The 25,443-nt window shown below is 42.1% G+C and overlaps 2 protein-coding genes across 5 annotated transcripts; both read left to right on the top strand.

The window, feature by feature from the left end:
* The first annotated feature begins 1,056 nt into the window (after positions 1–1,056).
* LOC311497889 (uncharacterized protein) lies at positions 1,057–8,333 on the top strand. 2 transcript variants are annotated; one of them, XM_084558256.1, is made up of 12 exons: positions 1,057–1,149; positions 1,568–2,100; positions 3,011–3,072; positions 3,742–3,844; positions 3,961–4,046; positions 4,133–4,233; positions 4,325–4,395; positions 4,485–4,592; positions 4,687–4,757; positions 4,856–4,973; positions 5,065–5,229; positions 5,312–8,333. In XM_084558256.1, exons 2-12 carry the CDS (start codon positions 1,753–1,755, stop codon positions 6,491–6,493), a joined length of 2,415 nt encoding a protein of 804 aa, XP_084414382.1. In that variant the 5' UTR covers positions 1,057–1,149; positions 1,568–1,752; the 3' UTR covers positions 6,494–8,333. The 2 variants fall into 2 exon arrangements, with proteins under 2 accessions (XP_084414382.1, XP_084414383.1); XM_084558257.1 differs by having other exon boundaries at positions 4,485–4,596; positions 4,691–4,757.
* A 469-nt stretch (positions 8,334–8,802) lies between these two features.
* Positions 8,803–25,175, top strand: LOC311498272 (tripartite motif-containing protein 3-like). 3 transcript variants are annotated; one of them, XM_084558801.1, is made up of 13 exons: positions 8,803–9,457; positions 17,948–18,120; positions 18,607–18,847; positions 19,006–19,157; positions 19,283–19,463; positions 19,582–20,311; positions 20,550–20,653; positions 20,751–20,918; positions 21,006–21,174; positions 21,644–21,703; positions 22,006–22,076; positions 22,459–22,599; positions 22,716–25,175. In XM_084558801.1, the coding sequence occupies exons 2-13, from the start codon at positions 17,975–17,977 to the stop codon at positions 22,866–22,868; spliced, it is 2,316 nt and encodes a 771-aa protein (XP_084414927.1). In that variant the 5' UTR covers positions 8,803–9,457; positions 17,948–17,974; the 3' UTR covers positions 22,869–25,175. The 3 variants fall into 3 exon arrangements, with proteins under 3 accessions (XP_084414927.1, XP_084414926.1, XP_084414928.1); XM_084558800.1 differs by having other exon boundaries at positions 21,006–21,186; XM_084558802.1 differs by lacking the exon at positions 21,644–21,703.
* The last annotated feature ends 268 nt before the right edge of the window (positions 25,176–25,443 follow it).

Raw genomic sequence — 25,443 nt, 5'->3', positions numbered from 1 at the left:
TGCACCCATCATGCCTAGTGTCTACTGTACAAGCCTGTGGGGGCAGTGCTAAGATCTGGGGTTGCCGTAGTTGGTCAGGTCTAGGTTCAGCAACATTATGTGACCAAAGTATGAGGTCAGCTGACTACCTGATGGCGTGGGCATATACCAAGATGACAATGCCAGGATTCATGGGGCTCAAATTGTGAAAGAGTTGTTCAGGGGGCATGAGACATCATTTTCACACATGGATTGGCCACCACAGAGTCCAGACCTTAACCCCATTGAGAATCTTTGGGATGTGCTGAAGAAGGCTTTGTGCAGTGGTCAGACTCTCCCATCATCAATACAAGATCTTGGTGAAAAGTGAATGCAACACTGGATGGAAATAAATCTGGTGACATTGCAGAAGCTTATCGAAACTGGTGGAGTGTTGTTGCAGCATGCCAGAGATGGGAATACATTTTGAACATTTTGAAGGGTCTGCACTTTGTAATTTTACTGCCACACATTTTTTTTTTCTTTTTATTAAAGAACCACCAAACATTATTTTTAAAGAAAGAAAAATAAAATGTGGATAATGTGCTTAGCTGAGACATATTTTTAAGTGACCCCTAGTATAATATATAATTTAATATATATATATATATATATATACATATATATATTAAACATATAACTTTTTTTTTTTTTTTTTTTTGAGGGCTGGGCATTTTAAGGACACAGGTTTGAAAAATGTAATTCATTTATTCTGTTATTTTATTTTTGCAGGTAAACGTATCTGGCTATATGCGTATATAGGTTTTTCCTAAAGCTACTGTTGACAGGTTTTCAGCTGTCAGTTGTCCTTCCTATCAGTCAGTCAGGACATTTATCAGTCAGTCTATAAATCCAGTGGACTTACCGCTCACATAACGACACGGCGCGGCCACAAACTCCAGCCAAAAAACATGTAGAAATCCCAGAGTTCTCTAGAAGGTGTGGGCTGTCATGGTCATAAATGAGTTACCTGGGCGTGTCTCTTACACGCAGGTAGTGTCGACACTCTTTCCCTTTTCTTTCGCTATCCAGGTTGATGTCACTCTGAGCGTTACCGTTCCCGGCAGAGGACCTCTTCCAAGGAAAGACACAAGACGTGATTATGGAGCTTCAACTGGTCCTAATAAGAAGGTAAAATCTTTTTACTTCCTGATTTGTACTTTCAAATATTAATATATTAATAAACACCGTTTTAGTCGTTTGTAGATGAAGTTGGATTAGGCTAGCTCTGTACAGAATAAACACGAGGCTTATACATAACAAGACATAAAAACTCTTTTTTTTTATTGACATCACTGAGTCTAAGTCACTGAAGAACCAACAAACTGAGCTAAATTTAACACTGTGTCTTAGGGTAATGACTTGTATTATGGTATGTTTAGAGTAGACCTTGTGTTGTTGTTGTTTCCACAACTCTTTATGGGCATAATAAAGTGTTTATGGGCTGAAGGTAATGCTTTATCATTGCTAAACACCGTTGCTTACTAATGTCGTATAGAGGGGAATGTTTGTGGCTAACTGTGTCTCCACCCTGCTCTGTGTACTTCAGATTGAATGCATCATTCTAACTGACAACATCTTGGACAAGTCACTCCGGGACAAACGGCTGCACCACGGATTTGTAAAAACAGTCATAATTCATTGCAAATTCTTTATAAGCCTAAATCCTTCCTTTGTGTGTGTGTCTGGGGCCATGACTGCATCCCAAACGCCCTGAGAGGTTCTTGTTAAAAGATGCAACCAGGAGGTCCGCCCGCTCCACCGCCACCACCTCCTCCTCCTCCGCCGCCTCCTCCACCTGCACCTCCTGCCCCTCCTGGCCTTCCCCCGTCCTCACATGGCCCCGGCCTCATCACCAGGGGAGCGCACCGGCGCTCCAAGATGCGCAACTTTAACTGGGAAACGCTTCCAAAACAGAGCGTGATAGGAAAGCACAACATCTGGACGGCTGACAAACCTGATGGGGAATATGAGCTGGACACTGATCGGATGGAGGAGTTGTTCAGCCACAAGCAGGACCAGCTAAAGCAAAGGGCCCCGAGTCTGAGGGGCCAGCCGGCTGCTGCTGCAGGAGGGGAAATGGTGAGTTCAGCCAACCAGAGTACACAGGTGTCACAGAATCGAAGTGAAACTTTAACCCCACAGGTTTGTAGCAATTGATTGAAATGTTTGACATTCTTTGCTGTATAATGCCAAGATATGGACTCTGGTTCTTTTGACCTGGACTGAGATTTTTTTCTAGCATTTGAGCGGAACAGGAAACATCCACACAACGTTTCCCTTTGCTGACTCCTTATTGGATGTGGCTTAGGATTCGTCTAGTCATCCCATCACCATAAATAACAACACGTGTGTGATTTTACGCAAGATTAAAAAAGAAAAGAGAAAATAAAAAGTTTGAATTGGCTTCCAAAAGCCGTAATGAAAATAATGTGAGTGTGTTAAAAACACAGTGTATTGATGTATAATCACTCAATACAAGGGTGGAGTCTCTCTATTCTCTATATCTGTTTGCTAAAGGAAGGTATAATTGTTTCCTCATATGTACTAGTCCTGTATTGTTGCCATCTTGCCTTCTGTAGTTAACCTGTTGGATATAATGCGCTGCGTGTGTGCATTTATTTAAACACGGGACTTCAATCCGAACAACCAGGAACAAAAAAGTCTGCACAATAATTACCGCTCACTGTTATTCATTTATTTTTATAGATCAATCAAGGCTCGTCTAGCAAAAGTAGGCCTGCTACCAAACTTTTACTTTGACCTATGCACCTTTTTCCTACGAGAGACGCTGAGAAAATGTGACACTGATGCAAAACTGTATCTTTGCCCTGATAGTTCAATACAATCAACTTGGTGAAACCTTTGGAATCCGCTGTTTGTTTGGAAAGCTCTGTGACACAAAAGACACCGCTCGAGTCAATAGTGAAATTATCTCAGCAACGGTGACAAGCTGATTATAATCAGGTCTGTTTCTGTTCCCTGCTCCCAGGTTTCCATCCTCAGCTCCAAGAGGAGTATGAACATCGGAATTTTCCTGAAGCAGTTCAAGCGGTGAGTCAGCGGTGGTTTTGTTAAGGCGTCATTGGCTTTGCTCAATAATCTCTGCCTGTTGCGGTGTAAGACAACACAACGTGAGGCAGGCCGATTTATCTGCAACACGGCTGCGTCGTGTTCTCAAAACCTTTGACGGCAAGCATGTCCTGGCAGGTTTCATGCACACTGTTCTACAGCTCCGACAGGTTGCCTCCCTGACCAGTTAATGTGAGGTATTATAAATGCATTCCCTACGGGTGTAAACAGATCCAACAGGAAATGGACAACTATGTCATTGTAAAACATTTACAGGGAGGCTCGGCAGCGAAAAACAACAATGTAGATAGATATACTGTACGTTTCACTTAATCTGATTTGTTCTTTGACCTAATGTTTCACCAAAAGCACTGTCTCAAACCCTTGTATTGATTTATTTAATCTTTTTTTATTTATTTATTTATTTCTATTCCAGCATTTCCATGTCCTGTACAGTATGTGTTTATCTGACATCGGAAATGTTGCTATTTCGCAAAGCTATTTGAGCAGGTAGAGGCTTGTTGATGAGAGCGGCCCAGGTTTTCCGAGCATGCATAAGTGTGGTGGAGATGTCCCAACCCTGAACAAACTCTAAAAATACCAGCGATGACTGCTGAACTTAATCCCATCTGTCTCTACCTCCATCTACAGGCCACTACAAGACATGATTGACGAAATTAAATCAGGAAGCAGTCAAGTTTTTGGTCCTGGAAAAATGCGAGAGTTGTGCAAGATGCTGCCAGATGAAGGAGAGGTACTACAGTCATTTTTTTTTTTTATACATCTTACAGCGTGTTGCTTGTAATTTTACCTCATGGCAATAAAACATCCTGGTTAAATGATCTGTGGCTTTATTTTCCATGAATGCAGGTCAAACAGCTGGTTGGTTTTAAGGGCGACACCTCTGCTCTCCCTGATGCAGATTTGTTTATGCTAATGCTGGTCAAGATTCCCAGGTAAGCTGCATGAATGTCAGTCCATAACCTGCATATGTTTAGTGTCAGTGGTGGTTTACTAACGATGGAAACGTTGTGTCTGTTAGGTATGAAGAGCGTCTGAGCAGCTTGGTGCTAAAAGAGGAATTTTTTCCCTTAATGAATGAAATGAAAGAACTAATTGGTACCTTGACAGCTGCTGGAACAGGTATGGTTTGCTTTCCCAGATTCTAAATATATATAACTTGGACTTGTCAACTCATTTAGCCTTAAAATTAACCACATACGTCTACTTTCAGAGCTGCTAGAGTCAGATAATCTCCATTCTGTCATCCGTTTGGTGTTGAAGACCGGAAATTACATGAATGCTGTGAGTATTTAATGTCTGATCGTAGAGTCTTGGGTGACTTTCCTTTGCGGCTGTGCATCTTTCATCTCACTTCATTTATTTGATCACAGGGCGGCTACGCAGGCAGCGCAGTCGGCTTCCGAATGTCTTCCCTGCTAAAGCTAGCGGATACCAAAGCAAACAAGCCTGGAATGAATCTTATGCATTACGTCGTGATGGCAAGTAGCTTTTACTACCCTGATCTGGTTGGTTTGCTTTGCTTGTATCTTCTGCATTTGCAAAAAATATATAAATGTTTCATGTTAACCACAGGAAGCCCAGAAGGCAGATATGGACCTGCTCAAATTTCCAGAACAACTCGAACACATTGAAGATGCAGCAAAGTAAATAGTCTTTTTTTAAAATATACTAACTTTGAAATAAAACCTCTTTGATTTACTGTACCATGAGAATTAAATAATTTTTTTTATTATTGCTTTAGAATAAATAAAGTTGAGCTTGAAGCAGAGATTCAAAGACAAGTAAAGAAAGTACAGCATGCAAAAGAAGACACCTTGAAGCAGGAAGACCTAAAGGTACAAATGGAGGATTTTCTAAAGGTGAGGAATTGTTTTGTTTTTTTTGGGGGGGGGGGGGTTTGTATAAATTTTGATGATAACAAACAGGCTCTAATGTTTTGGTTTTAATTAGAAAGCTGAGCTCTGCTTGGCAGAAATAGAGTCAGATCTTCAGCAACTGCAGTCGGTCAGCGACTCTGTGGCAGAATACTTCTGTGAGGATCCCGTGAAGTTCAGGCTGGAGGAGTGCTGCTCCATTTTCAACTCCTTCTGTGACAAATTTATGAGGGCCATGCAGGTAAGCCTCTGCGCCGGCAAGTTTCACAGCTGAACTGAAGAGAAGTATCCTCCTGATCCATTAACTGTGTAATTTCCTGCAGGAAAACAAGGCCAGAGAGACGGCGGATTTGAAACGGAGACACAGAGACAGACTACAGAATGCAGCCAAGCGCAGATCCACGGCTACCTGCTCCAGCAGAGACAAGGAAATGGACGGTGTCGCGTTAGAATCCGTACTGCAGAACTTTCTCGCCAATTCTCTCTCGAGGAGGAGATCTGGAAAGCTCTCCTCTAGTCATGGAAGTCAAGTCAGTGGAACCCCTAATAACGGGAGTCTATCAGAAATTACTTCTCAGACAAACCTCCGCACTGAAAATCAAAAGCATCTGGGTTCTTTTAGAGCGAATGAGATCGGCAGAAAAGAGTGGAACTCAGCAGTTGAACTCACGGGGATTTCGCCGCAAAAGAAAGTCCAGTCAAATGATGAGGACAACAAGCCCAAGAGTGTCATTCCTCGTAAAGAAGATAATAAAATTTCCAGAAAAGAGGATTTTAAACACCAAACCAAAAGAACTGTTAGTACAGGTAGATCTTTTTCAGCTACCACGGATGACGATGAGGAAGATCTACAAGACAATAATAAGGAGGAGGCCCAAAGGTTACGTGAAGCATCTAAAAAAGTTTTGCATTTCCAGAAGAGCCGTGGCAGTGTCTCTGTGGATTACCCTGTAGAAAACGAGAAATCTCCTGGTGCAAGTAAAGTATTGCCTCGTCAGCGCACCCTCGACGAGGACACAGACAGATATCCTGGAGACCCGACCAACGAGGGGTTGCTTCAATTTTTGTCCAACCCTCAGTCCCCCTCCAAACGTAACTTGGGCCGTCGGCACACTCTGCCTACCAAAGTCGCTAAAACAGAGGAAGAGGACGATAGTGTGTGGACTCCAGTCGGAACTCCAAAAGCTATGCCGCAAGAAAAAGGACCATTGTCTGCAGAGGGTGCAGGACGCACTCCATCAAAAACAGTGTTTGATTTTACTGACGTTCCTCACAACTTGAAAAAATCTGGTGCTCCGGCCCAGAATTTACCTCAAGACCAAGAGGGGAAATCGGTTGAGCCGACAGGTAACCACGTTAACAGTGAGAATATTACTCCGAGGAGTGTGTGGTTTAAGACTGAGACATCTGGACTATTTTTCAGCTTTTTGAAACGAATCGGAGACATGAGCAAACTGCCGAACAGCAAGGAAACTGTTCAGAGCAGCACGGGTTCCGGTGTGTAGCCTTTAAAAAAAAGGATATTTAAAGCTCATAGCAAGTAGAGTTACGGGCAGTCACAAGATATATTGAGGCTGGCTATCATGGCGACAATATAATATTTAATGTTAGAGGTTAGAAAGCTTTGAGAGAAGGTTCTGGGAAGGGGGTTACAGAAAGTTTGTTTTTTTGAGGAAAGGGCAATTTGTATATTGAACCACTAGATGGCAGAATATTACAGTAGTAAGGTGAAGAGAGAGACGTGGTTTTAAGACAATGTATTTATTGTCTAGCTAACAAAAGAAAGATGGACACGGTCACTGTAACACATTTTTTTGTCTTCATTTTTTATCCACGCATGATAATATTCTCTTGACAATATGGTGTTGTCCTGTAGAAGTGGATAAACGAGTGAATGCTGCAGTGAGTGTTCTTTGTCAGGATTAAAATGCAGAGTGTGCTGAGAAAGTGTGTTGAATGTGAAGATAAGAGGGCACAGAAGAAGGTAGCTGGATCGAAGTCTTGATTTGGTTGTTATTTGCGATACTAGTGTTTGCTTGAACGCACGTTTTGTGCTATATATGTACATATAATGATGACCACATTCAGAGTTATCCTCATCTCTTGTCACAGAAGCACATCAGATATGTGGAAGATCGCGGATGCTTTCAGGGCCTTACTCAATTCAGCCATTGTCTCGATCTTAAATGGGTCAGTGTCACAAAGGCAGCCTGTATCTGAGCAGATCTGAACAGCGCACGGCGGCAAAGTGAAGGGTGCTGATCCCAAATTAACTTGAGAAGAGATTACCGTGGTTGAAGGGGCCGGCACCTGGTGGCCGATTATGATGGAGGGTATCGGCTTCCATCGCCCACGAGCAGTGTCAAGGGGTGAGGGAGGCCACGGTTTGGGCCACTACTTCAGAACGGGGGTTCATAATATTAGTTCAGCTGTTCAGCGTTCCCTTAACAGCTGACAGCGGGCTTAAAGTGATTCGCTTTTTGGTTCAGCTTGGCCGTTTCATTTTTACGTGCAAAATGAAGTCGTGAAGATTGCATCCTGTTTAATGTTTTCATTTAAACACCAAGAGGAGAAATCTGGATGTTTTTTTTTTATATTTCTTTGTAATAAAATATATAGACTGAGATGCACAAGATACAAAGAATGATGTCCCTGATGAGTTTTCAGCGTGTAAATGTAATAACTGGTCAGCTGTAAATAAATAAATTTCAGTATTTAACATGTATAAGAGGTTTGATTGTGTCTGAATAACTCTACTCTGTAGCTAAACATATTAATTTATCACAAACAAGAATATTAAGCACATATTTATACAGCTCTACAATGCTTGTAAAGTGGGGTGACAAGGTATTTATTAAAAAAGAAAGGGGGTTTGGGCCAGAAATGATTTAAAATGCCATTTTTTTTTTCTGCTTGTGTTGCGATCATGACAGTCTGAACTGGACAAGGTGTTTCTTTTTACTGACTTTCATATTACACAGTTGTGTAACACATGTCAAATAAATTCAGTTTGAAGAAGATGGTTGCTCTTCTTTGGTGCAAACATGAGGTGTAAAATCTTAAACTGGACAGCCAAGGAGCTACAAAATCAGCATCTAATCCTTTTAAAAAAATAATACACATGCAGTCTATTATTTGATTTGTACTGTAGTATCTAGAGTTGTAACCCTGTTAAGTAATTGCAGCGACGAGGAGGAAAAATTAGATTAAATAATTGCTTGATTTATTCCCAGCACATCTGACCTCTTTTTAGTTTTATATAAATATGCGACGACAAATTTGCATTCCTTGTGAAGTGATACGTTGCGAGAGGAAATGAGATGTTCTGGCAGCGGTACCTACCCCTGTGTCTGTGTGGTCTGTTCCCTGCTGCTGCTGCCAGACTGCGGCAGCCATCTTGACTAAACTGGAAGCAGTCTCCATGGCAACTCCACATTGCAGAATAAAAAACCCAGAGATGACTGTGTTTGCCCCTCACCCCAAGCCCCACCCCCAACAAACTCCTGCACCAGCACGGCAGCCTCGCACGGTGCAACACATCGCAGTACAGTGTCATTTTTTTAAAAAATATATATTTCTCATCCGTAAGTCTTTTCCTAGAGAGCACCTTTACAGGCCACTCCCTTTCAAAGCTGCAGTTGCATCCATTGAGATGAATGAATTCCTCCTCGTACACACGGCCTATCCCATTAATCCTATTACCTCATATATTCCAGTAGACTCATCAAGGGCCTTGACTCCATCTCCATACCACCACCTAACTCCACCCAAGGAACTGTATCACCAAAACTATCCCTTGCAGTGCAGAGAGCACACACACCCATCCTTCTGCATTCCCAAAAACCCTCTCATCATCTCCCGGCTGTCATGACTGACTCTACATAGTAATTAGTAATGCTCCTGCTTACAGTTAAAAAAATGCAAATGCTTTAAGGAGGAAGGTTTTATGGAGAATATAACATGAAACATACTATGAAACAGGTCATCTCTGGAGTATTGCGTAAGTGTTTTATTAGGAGGCATGTCCCTTTTGTCTTTACACTCCAATAAATATTCGCATCCTAATAATTCAAAGCATAAAGGTAATAAACTGCATCCTTTGTCCTTTTAAGGGAATTGGGTGGTAACCAAGGAAGCCAAACCCCTTTGCACCAGATAGACTTATCCTTCAGTCAGTTCCAGAGATTTCACCTCTTTTGCATATTCCCTGCCCCCTCTACATGCCATTGGCTTCCTCAGCTCCTCCCATGAGCCATCTGACCAATACTGCATGCAAGACACTCCCCTAATCTCCTCCTTTCCCTTGTCCTCTTCCTTACTGTCCCCTTCTTCTCCCAGACAGACCCTGCCCTTTCCTTTCTGTCGCCCTGTCTGTGGATTCTGTTGTAGAGGATTTGGACACTGACAATGGGAAGCGTTCTCTACGGCCTGCAATGCTGACACTCCAGCCTCTGCTGCTGGGAATTCATGTGAGTACAATCTGGCCATTCACTTCTTTTTATGGTATCGTATTTCTGCTTTCTCATCTTGTTTGTGCCATTAGCCGGAGACCTCAATAATACAATGACTGGGATAGGAGCAGATGAATAATTGATTACACCATCCCGACCAGCATCTGTGCATTGGTAAATTACAGAGGGGCTGTACTTATTACCCATGATCTCCTCCCTTTTGTTATACATTCTGTTTTCAGTATTTCATAATTTATCATTACGGAAAAACACATCATCAAAGTATTTAATTCCAGCCTTGCTTAAGAGCAACTGTTGCACTAAAATACTCCACTGCTCTGATTCTTTATTGCTTCCTCAACCAGCCCACACACTTCTCCATTTTAGCTCCTATCTGGCTGCCGGCTGGCTGCCGGCTCAGTAGCAGGTGGGCATCTCTGCTGCAGTGTTGAGAGCTGGGCTCTATAATCAAGCATACATGCTCTTTTGTTTAGAGGATTAGTGATCTTTCACTGGTTTTCTAATCTGAATTTGTATGGAGTATACTTCTGGGAAGCTATGTGAGCCACATATGAATCAGCGTGTTGTTGTCTTGTGTTTCTCTGTGACTCCTTGCGTTGCATTGTACTGCAGCAACAGCGCCAGGCAATGCATCATTTTTACTCCTCTGGCCTAGGCTCTGAGCCGATGCTTCAGTAATTTTTATTGACTGGTCTTTGTCCTGGAAGAGGGTTCATCATTGTGTAAGACTAGCTCAAAAGTTACTGCAGCTAATAGAAGTGTTCGACTGGTTTTGATCTGTTGGCTGCTGTCACTGGGTCACGGGGAGGTTGCAGACGGTCCTGGATGCTGCGCCAGAGGGCAGATTTTTAGCAGGGGCTACAAGTCTGCGTCAGGGGTCCACTCAGTTTACATACAATGGCATGAAGTCTCATATTATGTGTGTGCTGTTCAGGTATACAGTGCCAGCAGCATGTGTGAGACAACTGAGGACAAACAAAGGTGCTCTGTTAGCTGTACAGCACACTGAAATGTCTCAACACATCTTTGAGCTAACAACCAAGTTCAAGGAACAGGGGCCAAACTGTAGCTTAGAGGTGGCCAGGTACAGCACGACCTTTGAATACAAATTTTATCAATGGCAGACATGTGCAGTAATGTACAGAAGCAGCATGGAACCTACTTGTTATCAAAATCAATTTTGCACTTTGTGCCCAAAATCATTGATTCTGATCCTTTGTATTCACATACTGATATTTTATAATCAATGGCTGAATGAGTCTTACTTTCCAGGTTAGATCATCATTTAAATGAGGCCCAAGAAAGTACATCTTACTGGCATCATTCACAGTAGGCTACACAAGTCCCTTAATGGCTCTGCTAACCTTTCTTAGTCATGCCATGCACTTGAAAGGCTTAACTGTTGCTTCTAATATTAACCAGAGCAGTGTAATGGTTCTGACAGATAAGCAAAGACATAATATTTTGATTGTTAAGTCACCAAGTTACTTTAGATTATTTTTATTTCAAACCTGCCTTATTTCTACTGACCAGTAGGGGGCGAACCAATTGGCAGCAATAATTAAATGCTCTATCTATTCTATAAAAATCTGTGAGAAATTGAAATTTGATTTATTATTTCATTTCTATATAATCTCAAAGTTTTAAGTATTCCTTTAGTAAGTTCAACTTAGAGTAAAATATAACAGGGTATTGTCCTCAGGGGGGCGTGGCTACATTGTGATTGACAGTTAGCCGTGACAGCGATTTATCAATGGAGACAAACGTAGCAAAGCGCGTTCATCGTGTATTTAAATAGCCATGAACTTGTTATTGGGTTGCAGTTCGTGTTTTCGTTTTCGTGCTACAGTTCAGGCCCTTTCACGGTGTGTTATCAGTGTTACCGGTAAGTTCACTTTGTTTAAAACGCGTTTTTTCCCCCGTTGCTTGCATCTCAATTAATATCGCAATGGTGCTTGCTAACCAAGCTAGCTAGCGTTAGCGTTAGCTGTTAGCCTTTTTAAAGCTAATGGAATCTGGTTCCACTTATGCTAGCAACATGAAAAGGTGAATTTAAGCAACACTCTTCACTTATGGCTCCAAACTAAAACAAAAAAACATACAGGCTCTTCTTAGGTACACAAATAGGTATCATCATGGTGGCAGAAACTGTTTACATCACTGACTGACTGTATTTAGTGAAATGCTATGTGTCCTCTAGCCTTAAGCCACTTTAAGATTGATCAAGGCCAATTATCATCATTATTATTATTATTATCCTTCCTGTGAGATGGATTTTTCCTGAGCCACAACATGTCTGGACCATTTTCACAAGCTACACTTTCATTAGCAGATGGCACACATCAAACATGATAGGAGCCACATTATCAATATTAGATGAGACTGCAAAAGAAGTATTGTTCAGTCAAGGTTTTTAAATCAATACTTTCAGGGGAAAAAAAAAAAAAAAGCATCACCGTCATTGGAGATAGGGGTGCAGGGTGGATGATTTACTTCATCTGTACAATTCCAACAGCTGGACTCAAATGTCATCCTTATTTTGGGTGAGCTGCAGTAAAAATGTCCCCGAAGAAATGGTTGCAGAAAGTTAAACTGAACCCAGATGATGAAAATAACATCCAATTTTAAAGGTCACATCAGGATTAAGGAAGGATAAATACCTAATGATTTATTTAAGAATCCAAATTCTTTACTGTTGCTATCATAACAAAGCTGCATTGTATAAACTACTCAGCACTGATATAATACATCTCATTAAACCCCACTGTCAAGCTAAAGTCACCCTCTGTTCATCTTACATTCTAAAGTAATCATGCTTAAAGTCATTTACCACTAACACTGACCACTGGTCATCAAAGTGTGATTTTGCACAGGACAACATATGCAAGACATTATGTGACCATCTGAGTCACAACACGAGATGCCACAGTCGCTCTGTAGCACTTACGCCAGGTGAATAAGCGTTGCAGGCACACTGCTTGTGCACTGATTGACCTTTTGTAAAATCTGCAGTGCATGTTGTGCCTGCAGACATGCGGCCTGCGTGCCGCATTGTCTGCTGCCCATGTTTATGATAGTGGGCCCGTAGGGAGCGATGATGATATCTCCTGACATGATGTGGTCACTTTCTCTTGTCCTCTCTCATTAGTTGCCAGATCTTATCAATCTAATGTCTGCAGGCAAAAAAAGATGATTATCTACCACAGTGTTTTTTTTTTAGAAGTTCAGTAACAAATTGCACTTGGAGTAAATTACTTCAACTTTTTTATGGATTATAATGTACATCCAGAGATTTTAGTTAAAATACCAGGCTGGCATAAAATATACACAATCAAAAATAATAATATTGAACCTAGTTGTGCCTAAAATTAGATGAAAACTGATGCATACAGCTGTGGTTATGTCGAGCCTGCCTATATACAGTATACCACAGACTGTTTTTCTTTCATTATGTGAAACCCAACGTTCGCTGCTGTGACCGCTCTGACAGAGACTGATGCATTGAGACAGATTCCTTCATGTGATGCATTCAAGTGTAAGGGGAGCTTGTTAGTTTGAGGAAAAGTTTCTGTGCTGTGTGAGTAATGATTGATGAGTCATCATAGAGCCAGGCACCCATCGCTGGCCCCTCGGCGACACTATATAAAAAAACAGAAATGTACTTTCAGAGATATGAGCTTTGTTGTTTAATACAGTGCAAGCTCCCTGAATTATCGTTGCTTGCACAAATAAGGCAATGTAATAAGTCGTGCTGTACTTGTGTCTGGACTAGATTTCATCAGATGTCGATGCAAATCTTCATTATAAAAAAACCTAAATGGAGAGCTAAATCTAGGAAGTAATAAGACAAACACGGTGATAGATGTACAGCAATTTAGAAATCAATACAGATCAATATTATCTATATTATTCATGAGTGTCCGCTGAAGTAAATCTCCGTTAAAGTCACATATTTAAAAAATTAAATATTGTTTAGTTGTGCACGGGCTGAGCATGTACAGGAACAAAAACTGCATGATGATACAAGAGTAAAGACACAACAGATGTGGCTGGGAACATAAACTAGAGTCTATATTTAAACACCGTCTCGAAAGTACATCATTGACGGCCAACAATTCTGACTTCGGGTCGCAGACACTTTCAAGTTTGCCAGTCCAGCACATCAGTCATCGGCTGAAGTAAACTCTCTCAAGTCTCCTCTCTGCTGTGGCACATCTAGCAGATATCACTGGGGAGTAACATAGTTAGAAAAGACATGCTCCAAATAAAATAGTAAACACAAGTGTTGATGCACTGGGGGATAAAAGATACAGTACAAGCCTCTTGCTTAAATGAGGGGAAAGGAAGGGAAGAGGCAAATACTTTTTATGGCCTGTTAAGCGCAAACATCCTGGAATCCTGAATAGTCACAGTTAAGGAATGATATTAACAATCTTTAAATTACAGGCCTCTTAAAGGGCCAGTTTTCCATTTATTGTCCTCGTTTATCCCCATTCAGTGGAATCGTGTCAGAACGATATGATGACAGTCAGAGATCAGACATGAGAAGGATTTGTTTCCTAAACGCAAGCTAACTGAAACTGAGCAAGGCATATTCAGATTTTGAATACACGTTTTTTAAGGGCTCACACTTTAATAGTAGTCTGACTGACTGTAGGTTTTTTCCACAAAATGTCAAACAATGATTAAAAAGCAATGGGCGAAAGAAGCAGATCATCTATTCCCTGTGATATTTTTTGGGTGGTTCCCAGTGCAGTGGCTTCTCAAAAAGATACCATCACTCATTCCATCCAGTAGTCACAAGACAAAAAAAAAGAAAACCGGTATTCATTTCACTTGGCAGCGTAGTAAAATCACTGGACTTAGCAGACGTGAGTCATTACTTTACGTATTATAAAGGACAGAAAAGCCTTAGAGGGATGATCTTTAGAAAGCTTGTCAGGCCTCTAATCAATTTTGCACATAAATCACGGCTACAAAAACAAGTAGCACCTTATGGGAGAGGCGAAGAGCAGGGCATGACCCCTGGCTCTGCCTACCAGCAGACGTAATCCCAGCAGATTAAGCTGAGAGCAATGTTTTCTCTGAACGTGAGCTCATGTTGCTAAAATCCAATTAAACCGTTCATACTGGAGGTCTGTATCTACAGCAGGAAGGTGTTTAACGCACAAACAACTCATCTCAAGGTTGGGATAGTGTGTAGTCTAGTTTATAGACAGCCTGTGACTTGTTAATGATTTTGTGCGCGCAGGCAGGATTCTCTTCAACTTTGATTTGAGTTGACTGGGCATGATGGTGTCTTCCAAATGTGGGAGACGCAGTAATCCGGATGGCAGACGGGGCCTTGCACTGCAGGACGACACTAAGCCACTTAACTGTAATGCACGGTGAGAGTGGCAAGTGATGGTTTGCAGTCAAACAGCTGAACATGCAAACCTTCACGTTCTGTGGACTTCTGCAGGCAACATGTTCCTCTGTGACAGATGTAGGACAGAGAGCGAATACACTGTGGCATACTGGCAGGGAAAATCGAGCTGATATGTGTGAAGTGCTGACCGTGCATTTCCCTTGACGAATCCTTGCAGTGGATGCCTAATCATGTGCTTCCTCAGACGTTGCACATTTCTATGAGTAATATGTTGAATATGTCAACTCATGCATTACTCATGGTTTTTAGATTGGTTAGTTTTACAAAGGGTTTGCAGTATGATGTGTATCTTGGATTAAGTGAATCTTAATCTTAACCTTGTGACAAAGGCTAGTAAAGTCGCATATTTAAACCATCTGCAGTGATTTCATTGACATAGTTTGGTCTTCTCTGTTCAGTTGCATTTGCATTTTTTGCTCCCTTCATGCAGCTTCTCTGTAAGCGCACGCATATCTACCGGGAGCTGCTATTTTTCTTTTAAAAAAAACACAGTTTTTCAAGAAATATTCTCTTTCTGTGGTGAGACAAGTGGGAGTAATTGAACCAAGGAGGGATTCTGGGCGAATAGACAGGCATGGAGGAAGGGAAGGGAAGGGAAGGGAAGGGAAGGGAAGGCGGGGGAGGCTGTTGCAATCCTAGAGGCAGCGGCCAGCCGAGAGAGGAGGAGCTTGAGGGCTTTGGCTCATCGAGCTTCCTCCTGATGTCACTGTTCAGCTGCTGCGATTCAGAGTCCATGTAAAGGGAAGGCAGCCCTGCGAGAGGGGAGGGTCTTTTGAGGGGAGACGAGGAAAAGGGGGAGGCAGGCATAAAGGGTTGGGGAAGGGCCTGTTGTGTGGACAGTGAAAGGGCTCGGCTCGAAAGAGCTCCTCAGTCAGTAGGCCTTGTAATCACTTGGGAAGAAGCAACAATAAGAGCCTGCGTGCCCGAGAGGAAAAATAAATCAAGCAAGATGTCTGTGGCTGCGATCAGGCCTGCTGATGCTATGAGTGCATGTGTGTGGTTGAGAGAGACAGAGAGAGAAAAATGAAGGGATAACAGAATGAAAAGGAGATGAAGGGAGGGGAGAGAGAGATGTGGGGCTCTGAGCTGTGAGCAGAGCTGGAATGCCATTGTTAGAGCTCACTGCTCTGTGTTGCAGAGAAGGACAGCTGCTTCTGAGGCCTGCTTGCTCATGTGAGAAAGGCAACCCAGGTCTATGTCAATTTTCCCCCATCTCCTCGCAGACTGACTGACAGACTGACGGACAGACAGACAGGTGGTTCCTGAGCTCAGCCGCTAGCAGTCAAGGGAAGGAATTAAAAGGAATTTGGGGAGCGGCATTTTAAAGCTTCCTTTTTCCTCCTCGCGCCCTCAAAGAAAAAGAGCCGAGCTATATTTGTCAAGATGCTGGTCATTGTTGAAAAGCACGGTGGAGTGGGAGTGGGAAGCTTTGGTGTTAGTGAGTCAGTCCTGATAATTGTCCTCATCCCAGGTCAGACTGAGAGAGAGCAGATGTTGACTGAGCTATTAACAGTTGGCAATATGAAAACTAACGGATTGTCCCAGTTGAGGACTGTCTGTGGACGGTGAACATAATCAGCAGTAAACAGTGTTTTCTTTTTATCTTTATGCCCTTATCCACGTAAGCAAGTGTTGATGATGTGTCACTGGATTAGTCCTTATTTTAGGTTCAAATACAGTTGTCACATTCCATCGATCTCAGGTTTACTTTCATTATATAATCACTATACCAGAGTTTTATATAAGTATCCTGGGATTTACATTATTTGTTCTGGAGGAGGTTTTCTGCACATTCTTCTGCAGAAAAGTTTCCTTTGGCATTTGTGCTTGGTATCGACCAAATCTCAGTCGGTCAACAGGAAGCTCTCTTGATTTCAAGCTTTCTTGAGTGTTCATGAAGTAACAGAGCATCCATGTGCATACGTACATCACAAGATATAGTCAGGCAGCACGTTGTTTGCTGGTTTTACAATTTACGTTTATTATTATCTTAGTCTTTCATACACTGAATGAATTGCCTTTGCATGACTTCTGTAATATACCAAGCCAGACTTTGTCCACCACTCCTTGAATCTTTTCCTTGCCATCGTCGCCTCGGCGCTTTCTTGCTCCAGGGATTTCAGGCTCTAGCTACTTCAGAACGTATACTCGTAAAAGTTTGATTGTTATTGACACTATAAAAAGAAAATGAACAGAATACATTGCAGTTTAAAGGTTATTAGAACACGGTTTACAAGTAGTGGTTAGTGACAACAAGAGTGGAGCGATCTCTACAGTGTCCCTGCTGACGAGGAAAAACAAAAATGGTTTAACAGCTTCTGAGTTTATGCAGCCGAAATGAACGAACCACCCACACAGACCAATCAGATCAATGGCTGAAATGTGAGAGGTGTATGGAAGAGCAGGTGCAGTGTTAAGCAGCAGTTTGAGCACCTAAAAGCAGTGCGTCTGTGTCGGGAGTTCATTAAGTCCGTTATGTGCTTGTTTACAATATGACAGATGTACAAGATATCATTGGTACGCTCAGTTAATCCGTGCTTGACCCAGTGATACAGTTTCACCAACTCTGCCATCTGAACAGAGAGCCAGGCGGGAGGCGTCCACTCATCTGGAATTAAATAATGAAACCGAGACTGTGTACGGTAAAATATTGCCAGGCCTGAAACAGAAGATGCGTTTCTGTTAACAGCATATTTGTATAGACTTATACTGTAATACAGTACTGTAAGCACAGCAGAGTTGTCTCGGCTGAGACTTCTGCCCTGCGGTGTTGATCACATGGATTCATTTTTTTTCTCCGCTGCATTAGCTTGATCTGGATTTTCACTTATTAACTCAAACGGTGTTTTTCTAAGAAGCGAGAACTACTGACACAGTTGGATATGGGAGCGTACGACATGCCAGTGAATCCAGGACTCACATGAGGCTTTATAATGGTGACAGCATTATGACTCATGCCTTCCTTTGCACAAGAGAATACGCCCTCCTCACCCTGTTTGAATGTTTCCTCAAGGCTTTCTTGACCTTCCTCCTGTTTGTTTCACCCTGTGTGTGTGCAGGTTAAGTGGTCCCAGTGCCTGATGTGAATGTCTGTCATTATGGCGAAGCGTGAGACCGGCAGCACCAGCCCTGTGGTGAGGCAGATTGACAAGCAGTTCCTCGTCTGCAGCATCTGTTTGGACCATTATCACAACCCCAAGGTTCTGCCGTGCCTGCACACCTTCTGTGAGAAGTAAGTTCTTAATCAGTCGGTCCTTTTTTTTATCTGCGTGCGGCCTTTCGTGAGGTGCCTTGGAGCTGATAAACCAAGATTAATATGATGATAAAAAGATGAACAATGGAGAGGAAAAAAACAATACAATACCATTTTAGGTTAAGATATACTAGGATTTGGTGCGCTGAATGTTTTTAACACGTTTCAGAATTAGGTGTAATGGTTTAAAATGACCAAATTCACCACTTAATACTGCAATCCCCTCATCATTGTGCCTTCTGCCTGATTTAAAGACTCTTGAGTTTGGCCACAAGAAAAACAAACCCCTTTTTTATGGCACAGCATTGTTGGCAGCAAGTACCGATTTCCACTTCTGCGCCGCTTGTACAGTTTTTAACTTGAGCCCGTCCAAAAGAGATGTTTTGCATTTCTACGCTACGTGTGGGGTAATTTATTGCAGCTTCATCCATCTACTTAATGCTGTTACATTTTTTCCTCTTGCAGATGTCTACAGAACTACATTCCTCCACAGTCTCTGACGCTGTCCTGTCCAGTATGCAGACAGACCTCCATCTTGCCTGAGAAGGGCGTGGCGGCCCTGCAGAACAACTTCTTCATCACGAACCTAATGGAGGTGTTACAGCGAGACCCAGAGTGCAGCCGACCGGAGGCGTGCAATGTTCTCGAGTCGGCCAATGCAGCTACAACCTGTCAGTCTCTGTCTTGCCCCAACCACGAGGGCAAGGTAAGCCAAAACAAAAAGACAAGGTGTATTCTAAAAACCAGAGACTGTCCACAGATTTGTGAAGTTTCTGTCTGCTGCTGTCAGATCTTTGAATTTATGAGCAACGTCACTCTCAGAAATATGATTTGCATTTGTCTGCTCCACTGCACCATCTGCAGGTGATGGAGTTTTACTGCGAGTCATGTGAGACAGCCATGTGTCTGGAGTGTACAGAGGGAGAACACAGGGAACATGTGACAGTTCCTCTGAGAGACGTGCTGGAGCAGCACAAGTCAGCTCTCAAAAATCAGCTGGATGCTGTGCGCAACAGGTATAATTTTCACCGCTTCCATCCGTATCAGTTAATTAATTGTTTTTGGAAGGTCTTGGGAGTGTCGGAAGTTTAATGAATGATCATTTAAAAGTTTTGCCCTGTGTTGGTCTCTCTTCTGGCAGACTGCCTCAGCTGACGGGTGCCATTGAGCTTGTGAATGAGATCTCCAAGCAGCTCACAGAGAGGAAAAATGAGGCAGTGACTGAAATCAGTAATACGTTTGATGAGCTGGAGAAGGCCTTACACCAACGCAAGACTGCTCTTATTACTGAAGTGGAAAACATCTGCAGCACCAAGCAGAAGGTGGGCAGTCTTTCTGAGTTATTGTCTTATGGAAGAGAAGCAATTTCATATTTTTCCACATTTTCTTTCCATGCACTACTTACTGTCTCCTCCTGTCTCCTCCTGTCTCTTTCTTTAGGTGCTTCAGGCCCAGCTGACAACTTTACTTCAGGGCAAAGAGAACATTCAAAGCAGCTGCAACTTCACAGAGCACGCCCTGAGCCATGGCAGCGCCACTGAGGTCCTGCTGGTCCAGAAACAAATGGGGGAGCGGGTCAGTGCTCTGGCGCGACACACCTTCCCCGAACATCCCCACGAAAATGGACATCTGGAATGCCAGGTAGAGACGGATGGACTGAGGCGCTCCATCCAGAATCTGGGCGTCCTGATCACGACAGGGGCTGTAGGCCACACTAGCGTTGCCACTGGCGAAGGCCTGCGACACGCGCTGGTCGGCCAGCACACCACCATCACAGTCACGACTAAAGACAAGGACGGAGAACTGGTGAAAACTGGCAACGCGGCTCTCAGGGCGGAGATCGTCTCTGCAGACGGAGCGTGCAGTGAAGCTGAGGTGGTGGACAACAAGAACGGCACCTATGAGGTTGGATATACCATCCGCTCGGAGGGAGAGTTCACCTTCTCTCTGCTGCTGTACGAGCAGCCCGTGAGGGGGAGTCCGTATCGTTTGCGCGCCGTCAAGCCGTCGGACGTGCTGCAGTCACCAGACGACGTGAAAAGAAGGGTCAAGTCTCCAAGTGGAGGAGGAGGTCATGTACGACAGAAGGCTGTTCGCAGGCCCTCCAGCATGTACAGCACCACCAAGAAGAAGGAAAACCCGATAGAGGATGAGCTGATCTATAGAGTTGGTGGGTGAATAAATGCTGTTAAAGATATTAAGTGCTGACTGAGCTGCGTTGCGTCTTATTTCTGAATAGTTTGAATACCTGATGGTGCAAAAGTTTTAGTTTTTGTGACACTTTGCTCTGTCAAACTGCTAAGAAAGTAAACACTAACATTATTAATGCGAACATAACTGGTATGCATGTTATTTCAAAAACACATGTAGTGCAAAAAAAGTACACTAATGTCTTCTTTACATGACAGGAACAAGAGGGCGAGATAAAGGAGAATTCACCAACCTTCAAGGCATCTCAACCTCCAGTAATGGGCGGATTGTGGTGGCAGACAGCAACAACCAGTGCATACAGGTCGTTGTCTATTATTCTCTGCAAAGAGCTCTGAAGAAAAGTTATTTCATGGTTTAGATTTTTGGAGTAAGTGAATTTTCTTTTATTTTTTTTCTAGATATTCTCTAATGACGGCCAGTTTAAGATGAGATTTGGGGTAAGGGGTCGTTCACCGGGGCAGCTGCAGCGCCCCACGGGGGTCACAGTAGACATGAACGGGGACATAATTGTAGCCGACTACGACAATAGATGGATTAGCATCTTCTCCTCGGATGGAAAGTTCAAGGTGAGTACAAATAAAAAAAAATAATAATAATTTACAGAAAATTAAAAGGATAAACAGACTCACTTACTGTACCTCTGGCTATGACAGAGTAAAATTGGTGCTGGGAGATTGATGGGACCCAAAGGTGTAGCTGTGGATAAGAATGGACATATCATCACGGTTGACAATAAGGCCTGCTGCGTCTTCATCTTCCAATCAAACGGGAAGTTGGTGACGAAGTTCGGAGCCAGAGGAACATCCGACAGACACTTCGCAGGTATCCTTACAAGTAAACTACATTACGATTATTTAATTAATGATATTTATTTCAGGAAGAGACTTGAGAAGCTTTATGTGGGTGGGCCAGATTTACAGATTTAACTTTCTTTTCAGGAGGTTGGATTTGAAATTTGTAATTAATTTTGATATCAGCACACTTTATTTTAGAGTTTAAATACTGTATGCATGTACAGCTGCTTATTTGATATTCATTTTATTGTTGCACTTGTTAAAAAGAGCTGTAAACATGCAACCTGTCACCACAGGATAAGACTGTACAACTGTATAGAGGCGTAAATTCATGATGCACTGTAAATCAGGAAAAGATGTGATTCACTCAGATACTGTGGCGACACTAATGTTCTTTTATATCACTGTAATCCCTCATTGATGGAGCTTCAGTTGTGCAGCAGTGTTTAAGTCGGAACCCGTTTCTTTTCTCACCTGGACCTTTTCTTTCCTTTTAGAGAAAAGTGGTGCAAACATTGCACTGGAAACAAAGCTTAGTAAATCTGGCCCTGTTTTCAGTAAGTAATTAATTCACTGTGAGTGTGAACTAAAAAAAAAAAAAAAGACGTCAACTCTTTACTCTTTTTACATGTTAATACATCAGCTCTGTCATGTCTCACGTTCTGTGTTGTCCCACGTCCACTGTCGAGAGTCTTTCTCTGTGTGATCACTTTGTGTGTTGTTTTGCAAAAATCCAAAAATAGTTTGCAGCTTCCTCCTCGTACTGCGTGTTGTAAATCAACTGGCGACTCATCTTTGTTCTTCCCTCTGTTGTTTCTTCTGCTGTTTCTTTTTTTTTTTCTGTTTTTTTTTTTTTTAGGTCCTCACTTTGTGGCTGTGAATAATAAAAATGAGATTGTGGTAACGGACTTCCACAATCATTCAGTCAAGGTATGGCTTGTATGTGATGTGCACACTATTTATAGTTGTAAACGGGCACTGGGGATATAAAGAAAACTACATGTATGAGAGTTAGTTTCACTTGGGAAAGCTGCAGCACAGCCTTCCACTTCCATTCAGTCACTTCCAAAATGGTGTTGCTAGTCTTTTTTCAGGTTAAGAATAAACTAACCCTAACACTTTAATTTTCAATGAAATATGAATAACCAAAGTTAAGTAAACATCACAAAGCAATAAACTATGCGGTTCCTGATTGCCTGTGTTATTTCAAATCATTTTAGCAGTATGCTTTGTGTCCTGTTGTGGTTTATATATTTTTATTTTATTATGCCGTCATTCACCTATTGTCTGTCGTGTTTACCCTGGCAAACAGGTGTACAATGCAGATGGGGAGTTCCTGTTTAAATTTGGCTCCCATGGTGAGGGGAACGGCCAGTTCAACGCTCCGACGGGTGTGGCCGTGGATGCCAATGGAAATATCATCGTTGCCGACTGGGGCAACAGCCGGATCCAGGTTGGGTTGATTTAAAAAAAATAAATAAAAAATTGATTTCGCTGAATGCAAAGCAGAGTAATTTTCTAAGTGTATCAATCACTCACTCAACGTGTCCTCCTTTGCTGTGCGACCAGGTGTTCGACAGCTCAGGGTCCTTCCTCTCATACATCAACACATCGGCCGACCCGCTTTACGGCCCCCAGGGTTTGGCCCTCACATCCGATGGTCACGTGGCGGTGGCAGACTCTGGGAACCACTGCTTCAAGGTTTACCGCTACCTGCAGTAGAGACCCGAGGCGGCCATCCTCACCACCGCAAGCACTGACGACACAACAAATGTATTCCACAGGGTGCAATGATCAATCCACATCAGCTGTTTTCCCATATATAATTAAGTGTCACCTCTTATGATGTGTATTGACGGCGGATTTCGGAGACGAGTGATGTAGCATTATTGGGACGAGAAATACATAAAGCTATGGACTGGTTTTAGAGAAAGTGCAAAAACCTTTTTTTTGTGTGTGTTGTCAGCTGTGGATGGTGTTATTAAACAACACTTAATTTGAGACCAGACTGGAGAGATAGATTGAAGTATTTAATCAGCCATAACTTGTCCAGATGCATGAAGTTTCTTTTTATCTCAAAGCCTAGGCAACAACACAGTGTCCCCATCCCTTGCTTTTCTCATGAGCTAGTTAACGCTTACAGTGAAATGAACAGTGCTACGCTTCTCCAGCAATGAAATGTAAAATTTCTCACTTACTGGCATCTCGCATAAGAATGTCACCACCATCTGTGCATTGATTTGCTGTATGTACTGTATATATACATAAATGTATATTGTGTATATTAGATCACGCCACATGTATGTGCTATGATTTTGAAAACACACAGCCTTTTGGCTATCCAGAGCGCAGCAGTCAAGGATCCCAGGATTTTAACCGTGTGTGTAAGGCAGCTCTTATGCTTTTGACACATACCCAGCACATGCTTAAAAACAAGAAGAGTGTCATATTTATTGCTAACGTTAGCAGCACAATAACCAGTTTTGTTAATATTATGTTATTTTAAAGTGGTAAGAAAACATGTAAAATGCTAATTTATTTTATTTTATACAAGCTCAGCATTTACAGATTATTTTTCTAAATTTGTGCTTTTTTTTTGTTTTCCCACTTTCTCTTTAAAGCAGAATTCAGTATCCGTCCACATCTGGAAAAAAAAAAAAAGTGTGATCAGTGTTTGTGCACTTAGGCAGCTCTTTTTCCAAAGCCACAACCCCATCTTTGTTTTCAACAAAAAAAATAAAAATAAAATAAAGTTTTCTAGGTTAATTATTTTTTTTCCAAATCAATGTCAGACTTAAGATTTGAATTCAAACAAAGTTTTGCCTTTAACTTTAGTATAAAAGCTTTATTCTTTGAAGTGCTACCGCCTAGACCGGAAACAAAACCCATAACTCAGGAAATCCATCTGAATTTGGTCGCAGCATCAGTGCAAAAATATTTTTTTATTTGACTGTATCTTAGGAACAGCAGTTGGACGGTCACACTGGGAGCTTTGTGAGAAAACTGTTGATTTGTGCAAAAGTAGAGGCTGGATCCAAAATTACTGGGATGGAGTATGAATTCTGTTTTGCAATGTTTGTTATTTTTTTATTAGCTTTCACACAAGAATCCATTGAACCCATATGTTACTGTAAATGACCATGTATTACATTGGCTAGCAAACACATCCACATTTAAGAATTCTCTTACAGTTGTGCACTATCTATCTGGTAGGTCTGAGTTTCTGCCTGCAGTACATAAAGCCATGACTCCACAGGGACAGACTCCTGTACTAGTAGAGATGTTGCTGCTCTTGCTCCCCCTCGTGTTCATTTTATGTAATGGCATAAGGAAACACCATGCCACAGCAGGCGCTGCAAAGACAGGCTCCTGGTCAGACTTAAGTACCCACAACACTGTGCTTAACAACCCGATTTCTTAACTACAGGATATGAGTCAAATTTTTGCCAGTTAAGTCGACCAGGAAGCTTCCCCTTTTCACGCACCTGATCTGCTGTTTGATTTGTTGCCAAACGGGAGCGCGGACCTCTTCGAAGAGTCAGATGCTCACCTTTTAGAGATGTGTCTAAAGCATTTTACCCTACTCAAGTTTTGTTTTCTCTATGAATATGCACTGGTAATAAAAGCACATGGTTTACTGAGTTGTTGTATACATATTTAAATACCATTTAAAGGAGAACTACTGTTTTTTACAACCTGGACCTTATTTCTAGCATAAAATACGGTTGTTTACTCACCCATATAACTTTTGTGCCCGCTCAGGAGATATTTAGATCTGCATATATCCATATAGCGGGAGTGACTGGGGCACCGAGACACAGCCTCTAAATTATCAGCCGCGAAACTCGTTCATTTCACCAATATTTTGTTATGATACGCTAGTGCTATTCCCCGTTGAGTCCAGAGTTAACCGTTATCATCATCCGGGGTCTGTAGGTCAATCTACAGACTAGAGTAGGAATAGGATGATGTCTTCTCACCTGGATGATGTCATCTCTGAGCGCTATATGGATATACGCAGATCTAATTATCTCCTGAACGAGTGCAAATGACACAAAAGTTATATGGGTGAGTAAACGATCGTATTTTATGCCAGAAATAAGGTCCAGGTTGTAAAAAACAGTAGTTTCCCTTTAAGCTTTTTGCTCCGGTGGGAATTTGATTTGTTTTTTCATCTAAATTAGGACAATAAACTGAATCACTAGTTGGTCATGATAAGGAAACGTTGACACTAACTTCCTGAAATGTATAATGTAATCAACTTAGCAGTAGTTGTAGCCTCCTGCATTTAGCGTAT

Source organism: Chelon labrosus (assembly GCF_963514085.1).
Source record: "Chelon labrosus genome assembly, chromosome: 13".
NCBI classification, from domain to species: domain Eukaryota; kingdom Metazoa; phylum Chordata; class Actinopteri; order Mugiliformes; family Mugilidae; genus Chelon; species Chelon labrosus.
This window is presented reverse-complemented; position numbering and strand designations above follow the sequence as displayed.